The sequence below is a fragment of the Pholis gunnellus genome (genome assembly GCF_910591455.1).
Source record: "Pholis gunnellus genome assembly, chromosome: 11".
NCBI classification, from domain to species: Eukaryota; Metazoa; Chordata; class Actinopteri; order Perciformes; family Pholidae; genus Pholis; species Pholis gunnellus.
Window position 1 is genome coordinate 11,811,197 of NC_136538.1, and position 12,924 is coordinate 11,824,120.

A 12,924-nucleotide genomic window follows, 5' to 3' on the forward strand; every position below is an offset into this window, starting at 1 on the left:
CAAGTCTCATCTAATCACAGTCAGAAACATCGGTGAATTAGATCTACAGTCTTGTTTACTGGGGAAAAAAAACACCAGGGGAAGACTTAAGGCAAGGTAGGCAACATGGGCCTGGGGCCCCCAACTAAAAGGGCCCCAATCAGCTATTCAGCTATAAAATTAATATGATGTTTGGATGTGAAGATAAGTATTGAATCATATCTATATTGTTATAGCTCCTTGTACACCAAAATATCTTATAAATGGCCCCTAAAAGTACTTTAAAAATATGAATAGGCAAAATAGTCGCTTGCTTTGCCATAGCCACCACGGTTATAAAGTACAGCGTTTGTGGAGGTATTTTGCCGGCGGTACTGTTACAAGTTAGTATGTTCCTGTAGGCTTTCTGCTTGTGCCCGTTGACTCAAGTGAAGTCAGCATTCATTTAGTGTTATCACGCTGTATCCAGCATCCAGCAGCAAAAGTGAAAGGCAATAAGCTGCTGAATGCCCGCTATGGATGACAGCTTAATAATATTGAATGTATAGCTTTTCCAAACTGCACCAAATTCGACAAAGCTCTCCATGGGGTCCCCAGCAATATTGAAGTAGATCGGAGGAGCAATTCTCAGAAAGACAGACAGAGATTCCTTGCTTTATAGTTTATATATATATATAATATTTGGTCACATGCAGTCAGGCTTTGAGCTAATTTCTTTAAAATGTAAAGTAGATATAACAAAAATGATAGATGTTGAAGTATAGCAATAAAATAAGCTACTAGCAGTTGTCAAGGGTCTAAGGATATAGAGTGTTGTATGAAGGACAGCTTATAAACTTGACATTATGAACCCACAAAGATTCTTGCAATGTTTTAAAACCAACACTCCAGACATTGCCCGGCTGCAGGCCTTAGAGAGATCATGAAGTTAGCTATTGTCAGGTTCCAATCTAGACTGCTGAGGCTCATAAGGCAGTTTAGCAGATGTCAGTGCAGCACACTACTTGCAAATAAATTGCTATATGTCAAATTCTAAAAGTAATGGTAGGAATGTTGGACTGTAAAGTCAGTGAAACGGGTCATAGCCAGTATTATCCCTGGCAATTTAGACTGGAAGCCAACGTACAGCTGATATACAGTTTTAAAATATCTTCAAATTCTGTCATAATTCTCACAGATTGCCAGTGTAAGGGGATAAGACCTGAAATAATAATGTATAAAGTCTTTACTGCCACATTTTTAACTACGGTTGTGGTCATAAAACAAGCTTTTAGTGCTCAATTACGATCACTGAACAACAATTGTTTGCTTGGTGGTGATATGTTTTTTAGTATGACCAAGTTACTCATGTAAACTGGCACCACATGTATATAAAAACACTTTGTAGAAATACGATAATAAAATGGAGGCCACACTTGTCCTGCCTTCAAATAGAACACAGAAATCAGCATACGACACTTGTGAACGCAGTGCTGCGAGTCCACTTACAAAGTCATGAATATTACATCAGTGCGTCTCTCAAATGGACCCTTCTCATAAATGTGGTAAACACACTTGAAGGCACCGTAAATGCGTTCCATATCAGCCCATTGTCATCAAGCAGCTCCGGTGGTTCATAGCTGTTGTATCACATGAAATATAGTTTAGCTCATTGTAAAAGTATCCAGCTACAGCTGAGTGTTTTATTTGACTCTTCTGCTTTGTTAAAGATAGTTTTAGGGCTCTTAACTTTGCACTGACATTACATACACGTTTCCCGTGGACCCCTGTCGCCCGTGTCGTTTTATAGGCTTTAAAATCCACCAAATATATGTCATTTAAATCCCAAATATGATGTGATCTGACACCTCACTCCATTGAACACCTCCACTGCAGCTGTCCAACACTTTTCCTCGAACGCCAGAATGGTGGCATGATGAACGTTACATTTTAGGGACATGAAAGACTGAATTATGATGACTGCTTAGATTTAACAACGACTGATATGAAATTGAAAACATCAAGATTCAGTATAATTTGACATGTTCACAGTGCTGTTAATAATCATCTTTGCTATAAGGGATTTGTATTCTATATTGTAATCAATACAAAGTTGGATATCTTGAGCAGAGCTTTGAAAATGTACGTTGAGGACCCACATAAGTTGCACAGCCTCACATAACAACACAATCATGTCTGTAATAGAATGAGCCTCAGGACTCATATCTGCCATGACAAGATTTTATATAATACATATGATAATAATGATGTAAAAAAGCTTAAGCAGGGACAGTGAGCACAGTCAGTACTCACCCTCTGGAGTTGTTGGCAACTGTCAAAATAAGAGAAAACGTATTGTTGTATTGATTTGTTATTTCTGTTATCGGGGTGGAAAATGTGACATGTTGACATGTCAACAGGATTTTCAGATGTATCCACGTTATTTTGGACGTGACCCATCTACAGGTTGAAGCAGCTTTAAATCTTATGTCGGACTGAAGTGAGCCATGTGAACATGAAAGGTCTTTGTTTCTACGGAACACAATTGTAAAAGTGTTCAAATCATAGAGGTTGGGGCCCCACTGGTATTCTTATTGTTATAGAAATTAGTTTGATGATAAATTGCTAAATCTAAAGGAAAGACATTTACTCTATATTCTTTAAAACTTTTCATACATTATTTTTGAAATCCACTGTCAGCATGTTACCTAATTTGCAGGAACGTGTAATGAGGCTGTGATAAATGTTGATTTGTCTTTCATAAATTAATCATTATGCATGGCGTGAGTAGGAAAGTGTTATGTAAACCTTCTAAATAGAAAGTAGTACTCAATATTCATTTGAACATCCGGAGGTCACCGCTACGAATGAATTATATGTTTTAGTGCTAATATGAGACCGTCTTGTGCTACATTTTTTGTGCAGCTTTGCTTTGGCTGCAGACACAATTATGCCTTACTTGTTAAATTGACCGTTATGGTACAATAAGCTGCAAGTTCACAGAATTTATCTACATTAATTCTACCCAATTACCAAGCACATCAAAGGAAGCTTGCAGCAATTTTTTACATATTTTACCTCTCTCTCTCATTGTATCAGGATGTGTATTACCATATGATGTCATCAGGACTAAAATATATATATATATATATATTATAATTTAGGTTTCTTGTCTAGGTCATGCTAAAACTGCTTTAAGCTGGAGAGTAACAGACTGATAGTGTTAATCTTTCTTGTTGATCTTAATATATAAGGTCCTTTTAATGTAATAATAATGTTAATATATTCACACACACTGATATTTAGAACCAGTTTTTAGCTGCACAGCTCGTCCTTGAATGGAGACATATTTTGTATGATTTAGTACTAAATGATAACACTGATCACTGGCTTTCCACCGTTTTTTTGCAGGGAACCTTTGGACCCATATTTCTTGGGGATGTTTCATCCCAGTGGGAGATGCATGACGGGAGTGCAAAGGGAGCGAGGAGATTCATTGGATGTATCAGGGAACTTCAGGTCAACTCAAAAGAGATTTACCTGGCGGGTGAGGCGGTGAGAGGGAGAAACATCAAGGATTGTGACCCGCCTGTATGCCAACACCTTCCCTGTCGTAACGGAGGAACTTGTGTCAGGTACGAAGTCACCTTTTATGCTAATGAATAATTATAATATAAAATACACTTCCTCGAATTCATTTTTATTCTGTAATAATGCAAGAAATGACTCCAGAAATTAGATGAATTGCAGCTGATTTTAAAAAAAGTGTTACATCCTATCATGTGCCAAACAAAATAAAGGAGTGTTCACTGGATATGTGTATGCTATAAACAAAGGTCATGAAAAAAATGTATTATGATTGACAGAGTCATTACATCTCCATGTTAGACCTGCTGTTTCCTCATGAACATGTGATTCAGTATGAAGAACGACTGTCAGAGCGGACAGAGCGTTTCCATTGTAGGAATATATATTCCAGTTTAAATTGTTTTCCCCAATCACTACAAACATGAATGGAGCTATGGCTGTGCAAGGGGAGCTCTGAGCCAACACTAACCCAGTCAGCCAGCTTGTAAAATGACAGTTTTGGCAACAGCTCCTCTTCCCAGCACCAACCATTTCTAAATGCAGAACTGTTCAGTTGTCAATCGTATCTTATCTGCATTGGACTAGTTTTAATGTAGGCCTACTCGAGGCTTAGTGGCACTGTAAAGAATTGGACTAGGGCTCAGCAGAAAATCTATAAATAGTTTTTTAATTGCAACAAATGGTGGAATTGTAAAACAGATAATGAACCATCTTGCTAAAATAGCCCTTCAGCAGTTTCTTATCTTAAAAATGGATAACATGACTTGACTGTGAAAGCTACTGGATAGCCAGAAATGTCCCTCAGAAGTTAAAGGCTAGCAAAAACAAAGCTAAAACGAACAGTTTGCGTTCCTCTATAAATTGGATACTACACATTCTCAATACCAACTTAAAAGAGGATTACAGCTATTATTTCTGCTCTTTGGCCCTTAAGCGGCAAACAATCAAGTTTTGCTCAGTAATATTATTTTAGACTATTTGATGGCATGTCTTTTTCATTTCGGAAAGTTTCTCTACATTGGAAGTTAAATAATGTAGTTATGTGTTCCATTTACCTCCAAAAAATAGATGGGTAATACTCTCCTCCAATCAGGAACATGCATTTATCCACTGAAGTTTTGCAAAAGCTTAGCCGGCCAATAAGGATGTGCCTACACAAATACGCACGGACCCCACAGTACACATGGTAGAGCACAATGCTGTCGGCTATTCTACACCCTATTGAGCGAGTGGCGTTGGAGCAACAGGGCCCTTTTGGTAGAGTACTCCATCTGTGCTTATAGAACAAGGGTTACATTATCGTAACTTTTGTTTTAACTCACACAGGCCCTCTACTGGACTCTATGGGTACTATGGGAGGAGTCTGATAAATGCACACCATGCCGCAACATAACATTGACCCAAGCACACTGATCCACACCTGAGAAGTAGAGGGCCCCAGCCAACCCAGTCAGTATATTACTGAACTGGGTAGAGCCATGGCCTAGCCTTGCAACATGAGTATAGTATTAATTATAGAGTCCAGAAGAGGGCGGAGCCTTTGTGAGTTTGAACAATGACTGTTGTTCTTACATCACATTGATTTTACACAGACATGTGTTCTAATGCCTGGGCAGTTACTTAAATCTCTAGATGGTCGACTAAAAGAAGAGTTTGACAAATACCTTGAGTAGCGTTACATGAAAGGAGAAACTTACTCTGTCCTGTTCCTTCCCACTTCTTTCTATAAATCTACAGTGTTTTCATTGCCCAATAAAGGCAATACATGGGCCAAATATGTGAGGATCCGCTCTCCCTTCATCTTTATCTAGTACAGCTCATCAGACTGCCATCACACCCCACTTACCAGCAATTTTGACCGTCTTTCTAAGTATGCATTAACTACATACGATGCTCTTTCACCTGAGCTAATCCAGAAAATAGTTGCTGTAATGTCTTCTTCATTGTGTTATGACACTGTCAATTAACAATTGCTTTTATTAAACTGGAAATGAAAAGGGGCACCGAGAATATTGGAATAGGAATGGCTCTCAGCATACCAATTAAGAGTCGTGGCATTGTCGTCACATTGGCGTGTCATGTGCGAAAGAGTGCACCTTGCAATTATCTGTGTGATGAATACGTGTTAATGCAGTATCCTCTTGAACTACACAGCATGCAGGGGTCATCAGGAGTGCATAGAGCTCTCTTCATTCAGTTAGTTGCCCTGGATTGCACTGTCACAAGATAATGGGATGAAAAAGGATTTTGATTGTGGGTTCAGTTGAGGTGATATTGCCGCTGTTCCCTTTTCATGTGGCATTCTGTTCACTTAGACATGCAGATATATCAATATTAAACCTAACAGGATAATTAGCTTGTGGCTGGCTGGATGAAACATAAATATTAGGCATTTAAGTGACATCAATGGGGAAAGCTGGGCTATTAGCACCTATGGACTATGGCCTTCTTGTTCTTCAGTGCCAGCTCTGTAATGCCGGGATTTATAAACCCCAGCTGCAGGTTGTTGAGACCATGTCATTAGACTGACTGCATACACAGCAGATGGAAATATTAAAGCGGAAACTGTTTCCAAGAGGCACACATCCATGCTGTAAGTACCTTGCAGTCGCTCTGTAACAAATAAGAACTCTGGGAATAAGAAAAGAATATTTCATCAGAGGAAAATGAACAGCTGTATTTCTACAGCCAGACAGTTAGTTATGAAATCCAACATGTTATCTCCCAATTAGACAATTAGAGGAAAATATATACAACTGCACAATCCCTGTATAATCTGCATACAGATGCACAGATGTACCTGTGACCAGTCATAGTGGGTGTGGTGTGAAGAGACTTAAGCATGTATTAATATGATTGATGCATCTGTGAGGGTTGCAAGTGTAGGGGCAGGTGGCCACTAGGAATTTGGACCATCTATATTGCACCCGGCAATGTTCAGTTTCTTGTTCTCGCTCTTTACCTGCTTTACCACAGTCTGTTTTTTGGTGTTGAGCAGCTGAAAGACACTGAAATGCTGAGGGTACTGCAGAGCTGGGTAATACTTTTATGTTGACTCATCACTAATATTGACACCTTTCACACACACTTGGTCTTGAGTCATTGTTAATGTAAAAAATATTATAGCTGCTTTAAAGTTTTCATCAGAATGTGACCTAACGTGATATCCTCATTGAAGTCAAACGGATTGCATAAATAGATCCACATTTGTTACAGAGGAGAGAATGAACATGTGCTCTCACACTGACGCCGAGCAGAAATCATGTAGTCCGTGCTAGTTCTGCTAATTGGCGTGCAGTAGAGATGGTGCCTTGCTCATTCTGTGACGGTCCAAGCTTTGGCGGCACACAAACCTCCACAGTGAAATGTCCCAGTGCTCCATTTCACTGCCTGCAAGCGTTCTTCACAAAGCAAGTAAAACCAATTTTACCTTAATCAGAGCTCCAGCTTGTTACAAAGTACCTATAAAATAACTCAAGGTCCAAGAAACAATTATTTTAACTCACCATGAGAAACAAACATAGCGATCATCCCATGTGCGTTTGCGGTCCCTAAAGTATATTTCCAGAGAAAACTTGCTCATTACAGGGTTTATTCTATTGTGTCATTGAATTTTGGAGGACAAGTGCTTTCAAAACTAACTGTGTGATGGTGTTTTTTTGGCCAAATTGCCCATTATTTTTATACATAGACATTTTCTTGTTTAAAAATGAGTTATTGGGTAACCTTGACATACTTAGAAGTAGCTGATAATAATTGTAAGTATTAAAAGGACTTGGGGACAAATCTCACGTGACTCAGTATGTAAAAAATACAGGAACAGGAAATGCTTCTGCTTTTGATTTTTTTTTTCTATTAGAGTAGACCTCTGAGGCCTAATAAAGTACAACTAGCTACAGTAGAACAGAAGGAGAATAGGACAGTGAATTTCTGTTTTCAAATGTTATTCTGGTGTTTTAGGAAAGTTTCAATTCCATTGATAAGGACAGTACCATAGTTGACACAAAATAATGTTTTTTTGACCAAGGTAAAACCCAAACTTATACTTATTATGCAAGTGTCTACGATGGCATTTCTAGGTCATCAGTAGACAAACAGAACATCTATCTGCAAAGAAACAAATCTCTTTACTGCAATATAAGTAACACAATTAGACATAAAGCAAATATTATCATTCTGTGTCTTATCGGTGTGTGTTTGTTTGTGCGTGCGTGCGATTGTGCGCACAGGCACATGTTCATTAAGCCATCATCTGCAGATGTTTTTTGTGAAACATATTGTGAGGAAGGAATTTGTTCTCTACAGTAATGAGACGAAAACGTCATGTTATTTTATTCATCCAGCACAAGCCAGTCTTCGATGTTCTCACCATTTCTTTTCATTTAATAGCTGTATTTCATTTCCTTTCAGTCTTCTTCTTTGTCTAGCACCTCGTCGTCATGTCAGTGATATTTTGAGCTGTTTTTTTTGTTTTTTTTGGTGTCCTTCCACCTTTTAAACCCTATTTCAGTTTTGGTTCCAACAATAATACAGCTCAGCATCTTGCATAGTTTTTGTTTTTGCAATCGCTACGTCTGTTTCACAGGAGTAGGTAGAACATTTGGCCCGATGACAGCTTGCTGGTGAGTTAGTTTGAGAGAAGACCAGTGATAGTGCTACATAACAGCATGCCGTCTAAGGAGAGGACAGGTTTTGTGTTGGCGGAGAAAGGATTTCAGATTTCAGAAATTGACAGCTGATTCTTACCCAAGTCTGAAGCAAATAAATATCATCTCGTAGGAATTCATCCGCCTGAACCCGTGTCGGTGAAGAAATGTTAAATCATTGGAAGACAATTTTTTTTCCCAGACATCGGGTCAATGCAGTTTATTAAAGGACAGCGTTTTGTAGGGTACGGTTTCTTTCCTTTTTTGCAAGTTTAGAAAAGTGAAATAAATGAATAAATACACTGGCACATTTGAAAAGTGTTGAGTTTAAACATGCGAGTAAAAGTTTAAAAGTGTTTCAGAAAAGCACAGCGTTCTGCAGAGTGCAGTGTTTTCCATGTTGGACCTTAGAAAATACCATCTGATCCCTTGAGAAATGTTCCCTTGTGCTTCATGCCTCCTTTCTAAAAGGGTTTTATTTCAAGTATCATCTAAAGTATGCTTTTCTATGGCAACATGTTTCAAGAGACTCTGTGATGGAGGCTCACCCTTCTTCACCGACAGGGAAATGTTTGCAAGGGTGCCTGGAAGAGGTCATGAAAATATCGAACAGCCGTCTGCTAAAACAGGAGCCTGCGTGCGTCAGGTGAATTCCATGTGTAAACTCCACTTCATCCCTCTGCTCATATTGAAATTCAGATGACAAATAATTGAGTGAGGAACCAGACTTCTTTCAGATGATTTCCCCTCCCACCCACCAAGAATTACAGTGTCTCTAGCGTAACGGTGTCCAATTGGCTGTTTACAACACTGGAAAGCAAAAAGCGTTTCAGTACCAAAGCAGTTCTTCTCTATAAATAATATCTGCAAAACACAGAGGTCTTTTTCACTTTAACAAAGGATGAAGTGGGCTAAACACTTTCAACCCGAGAACTGAAGACTGCCATGGCAGCAGAGCCTCATCAGGGTCTTACTGTAGAAGCGTATTTGCATACCAACAAGCACTTGAAAAGAAGTGTTCCGTAAATAACTAACAAAGGATGAAATTTGAGAAATGCATATGGCCGCACAGCATATTGTTCTTGCTGACAGGGATATCATAAGCTAACTGGTCAATTATTCATCATTTCATCCGGTAACCATTAGATTAAAAATGTAGTCTTCCTAAATATTTTATCCAGCCGGTGTGCTGCAGCGGTGCAGTCTTTGAATGGCGTGAGATATGGCGAGCACCAACGTCATGCATTTGTGATTAACATATTCAAATTAGTCTGCAAACATTGCAACAATTACATAATCAAAGTAATTGCCTCAGCTAAATTAAAATAACCTTTTGTCACCACACACATTGCGTTATTTGATTAGGCCAATTAAAACTCAAGTGTCTTCAAATGTGCTCCTTTGCCTCTATTTACACTTTACCTTTTTCCATCCAGGAATATCTGCTGCCTGTTTTTAAGTGCTTGTATACAAGTCAGTTGACAATTCGTCTTTAATGGTTTATCTTGCCTTATATTAGCATATATGTGGTTTTGTTTTTTTATTTGTTTTAGGATTAAATCTGTTCTATGATTACTTAAAGATATTTATCGCTTGCAAACACAAACATATGGAAGGCAGAACTTGCTCAACTGATTCTTATCCGTCCTGTGGATTGTATGCTGCTTTCAATTTTATTTCTTATCTTTTATTATCTTTTTTTCTAGTAAGAATATCCTCAACTAAGCCCCAAAAGCTGAAATTAGTCCACACTGAAGCATGTTTCAAATTGACCACAGAGAGCATGAATATCTTGCCTTTGAAATGTGGCCGTTTGAATTCCAATTCAAATATAGCAGAATATGTTTGTGAGATTATGTACCTATAGTAGCTTCATTGTCAAGTCTTCAAGTCTTTTATCATTGTAAGAAAGTATCCGTGAAAAAGTTTTCTACAACTAGAAGAAGCAATTTAATTTGTGAATCCATACTTCTTTTTTTTCTGTACCATCTTATTCTGTGCAGACTGGAGTATTGGAGCTCTGGATAAATTGCCGTTTCAGAGCGGACAGACAATTACGCATACTTACATTGACACATACCAGCAATTTACCTATCCTGCATGTTTGACTGGGGTAGGAAACTGGAGGATCTGGAGGAAAACCCACACAATCTTTGTGTCAACAACATTTAAAAACAAACACTTACTGACAATGCAGGGGACACATGAGCTGCACTCAAAGCATTGAAACATTGCGACTGCTCCAGAAGGTGCTCCATTATATATTTAATTCTTCCCCTTGCAGGTTGTCAAAGATTATACAAATGACAAAGCCTGTTCAGTTCAACGCATCTGTGATTGTTATTTTGAAACAATTGGCAGCGACAGTGTGTAGCGCTGTATTGTGCCTTTAAAATGTCTCGGAATTGACATTAGCAGCCTTTTAATAATCATACACTAGATTTTTATACTGCAATATATGACATCCTTTTTTACTTCAATACAGTCATATCTAACAATGCTCAACTCCAGTGACAGGATGTAAATATTTCATTTGAAGAAGCCAGTTTCTCAATGAGCAAAATGCATCCTGCAGTGCTGCTGCTCAAAACACATTATTAATTTAGAGACTTGAAACCCCACCAATGCTTCCTCTATCTGATATTAAACCTTTCAAAGTTGTGCACATCTTAGTGGATTTTAGAAAGGCCCTGTCTGGATATTACTTTGCATGCTAGATCACCTTCCTCGTCTTGCCCGGAGAGGAAGCGCGCGCATATAAATCGAGGAACGAAGACAGACAAAAATCTTGTACAAGTTCTGGTTATGCGTTTTCCGACAGGCTACTAATCATCTGCTTTCTGCTGTTATTTTTCAGGCTGCGTGTGTTTACCTTTTACCAAAAGACACTGCAGCCTCTGCAGTAGCTACCACCATCCACACGTTCACTCAAATGCTTGTGGTTTCAGCAGAGCTCATGTATTACACGGGTGCCATCAGGCTGGACACATTTACTCTCAGCGTCTTCTCAAATCCTGTATGCAGCACAGGGTGTTTTATCATTATCTTCCTGTTTTGTTGGCCTCTGCGTGAGCTTGTAAAGCATCTGGACGTGTTGCAATGTCATGGTCCATTTTCACCTCTGGCCTAATGTTTTCTCCCTCTATGTCTACTCGTTTAGTGATGCTGAGGACTGGTTCTGTGAGTGCCCCCCGCTTTACACCGGCCGGCTGTGCCAGTTCAATGCTTGTGAGCGCAACCCCTGCGGTCATGGAGCCACATGCATCCCAAAGTCTCCATTGGAGGCCGTATGTCTCTGCCCCTACGGAAGACAAGGTCTACTGTGTGAGGAACGTAAGTGTTACAGAGAACACCTCTGCACAGAGAGAGGAGTCGGCGTAGATTTAGCAACTTTATTAAGACGCTGATCTGAAAACAGTTGGTGAATGACAGCCCTGAGCAGTCGGTGAAATGAGTCTCTTGTTAAGTAAAGAGATTAATGAAACAAAATGATGCTGAAGAGGAAGAAACGTCTTCCTCCAGCAATAGAGTCAGATAAACAAGGCAAAACTCACGGCCGCTTTACTGAATGTTCCACAATACTCTTTAGTTCATAAGACCTGATTTCCCAACAATTTCAGCAGTGCAAAAAGCAACTTTTCGAATGAACCTTTCTGTAAAGATGTCAGGCTTCTGCTGTATAGCATACGGTAGCTTATAACACAATATGATTGTAACAATAACTTCCTATTTATATCACACAACTCCCCTGCAATATAAAAGTGATTGGACTGGCTAACCAATACTAATGACAATTTCTGATCTGGTAACATTATGGCTCTCTGTTTGTACTGTGTTGTATACTGTATTGAAACACAAAAGCAGACCATAATACATATAGTCTACACCAATATACCAATACGTTAAAAGAATATAACTGCATTTGTTGAAGGACCACTGGAACAACTGATAAACAGAATACATTAACGCCATACTGGACAGCTTGTGTTGTATTTGACTGTAAAATGATGCTGTATTTAGCCACACAAGCAGCATGCAATGTCGGAGGGTTGGTCCACCACTTTGGTCCAGACTGAAATAGCTCAAGAACTTTGAGATATCCATGAAATTCTGTTCACTGACTTTTCCTCTAGCACCATTAACAGGTCAAAATGTTTGGTTAAACATAAAATAATTGCTACACGGACATTCCCATTTGTATTTACTGCTAATAAAAAAATGTTAGCATCATTACAGGCTAAACTAAAATGATAACAATGGTTCACATGACCATGTTAGCATTGTCATTGTAACTATATGCTAGCATGCCGACATTTAGCTCAAAGCACTGCTGCTTCACAGAGCTGCCGGCATGACTGTAGACTCTTGTTTATTGTTTATTGTTTACTCGAACCTGTTAAATAAGGCAGTCACATAAAGTTCAGGATGACCAAGCAGTTATAGAAAATGGGAATTTCTGTTTTAAAGGCGTTCAAGAGCGGTTTTAAGTCTCTATTCTGTGACTGCAAACAGTAAGACCATAAAGAGAGAGAAGCTTCACAGGTTGTGCTTCAAAGAAATAAAGGGTTTTGCGTGACTAAATTGTCTGTAGGAGCAGCAGGGTGCTCCGCATATAAGTCGCTGAGTTTGCCACAGCCCTTGACAGACTCTCTACACCCACATCCCAAACAGAGTAATCTAACCTTCCAGTGTCAAACTCTGTATATGCCTGACATTTGAATTTAATCCTGAT

General features: G+C 39.0%; 1 protein-coding gene across 1 annotated transcript in view; it reads left to right on the forward strand.

The window, feature by feature from the left end:
- The window catches only part of eys (eyes shut homolog), a gene marked incomplete at both ends in the record, with an annotated part of 143,311 nt that overhangs the window by 120,975 nt on the left and 9,412 nt on the right, over window positions 1-12,924 (forward strand). Inside the window, 2 exons of the mRNA XM_079168679.1 lie at window positions 3,370-3,593; window positions 11,353-11,525. Of these exons, the coding sequence (XP_079024805.1) occupies window positions 3,370-3,593; window positions 11,353-11,525 (397 nt within the window). The remainder of the gene's footprint in view (window positions 1-3,369; window positions 3,594-11,352; window positions 11,526-12,924) is intronic.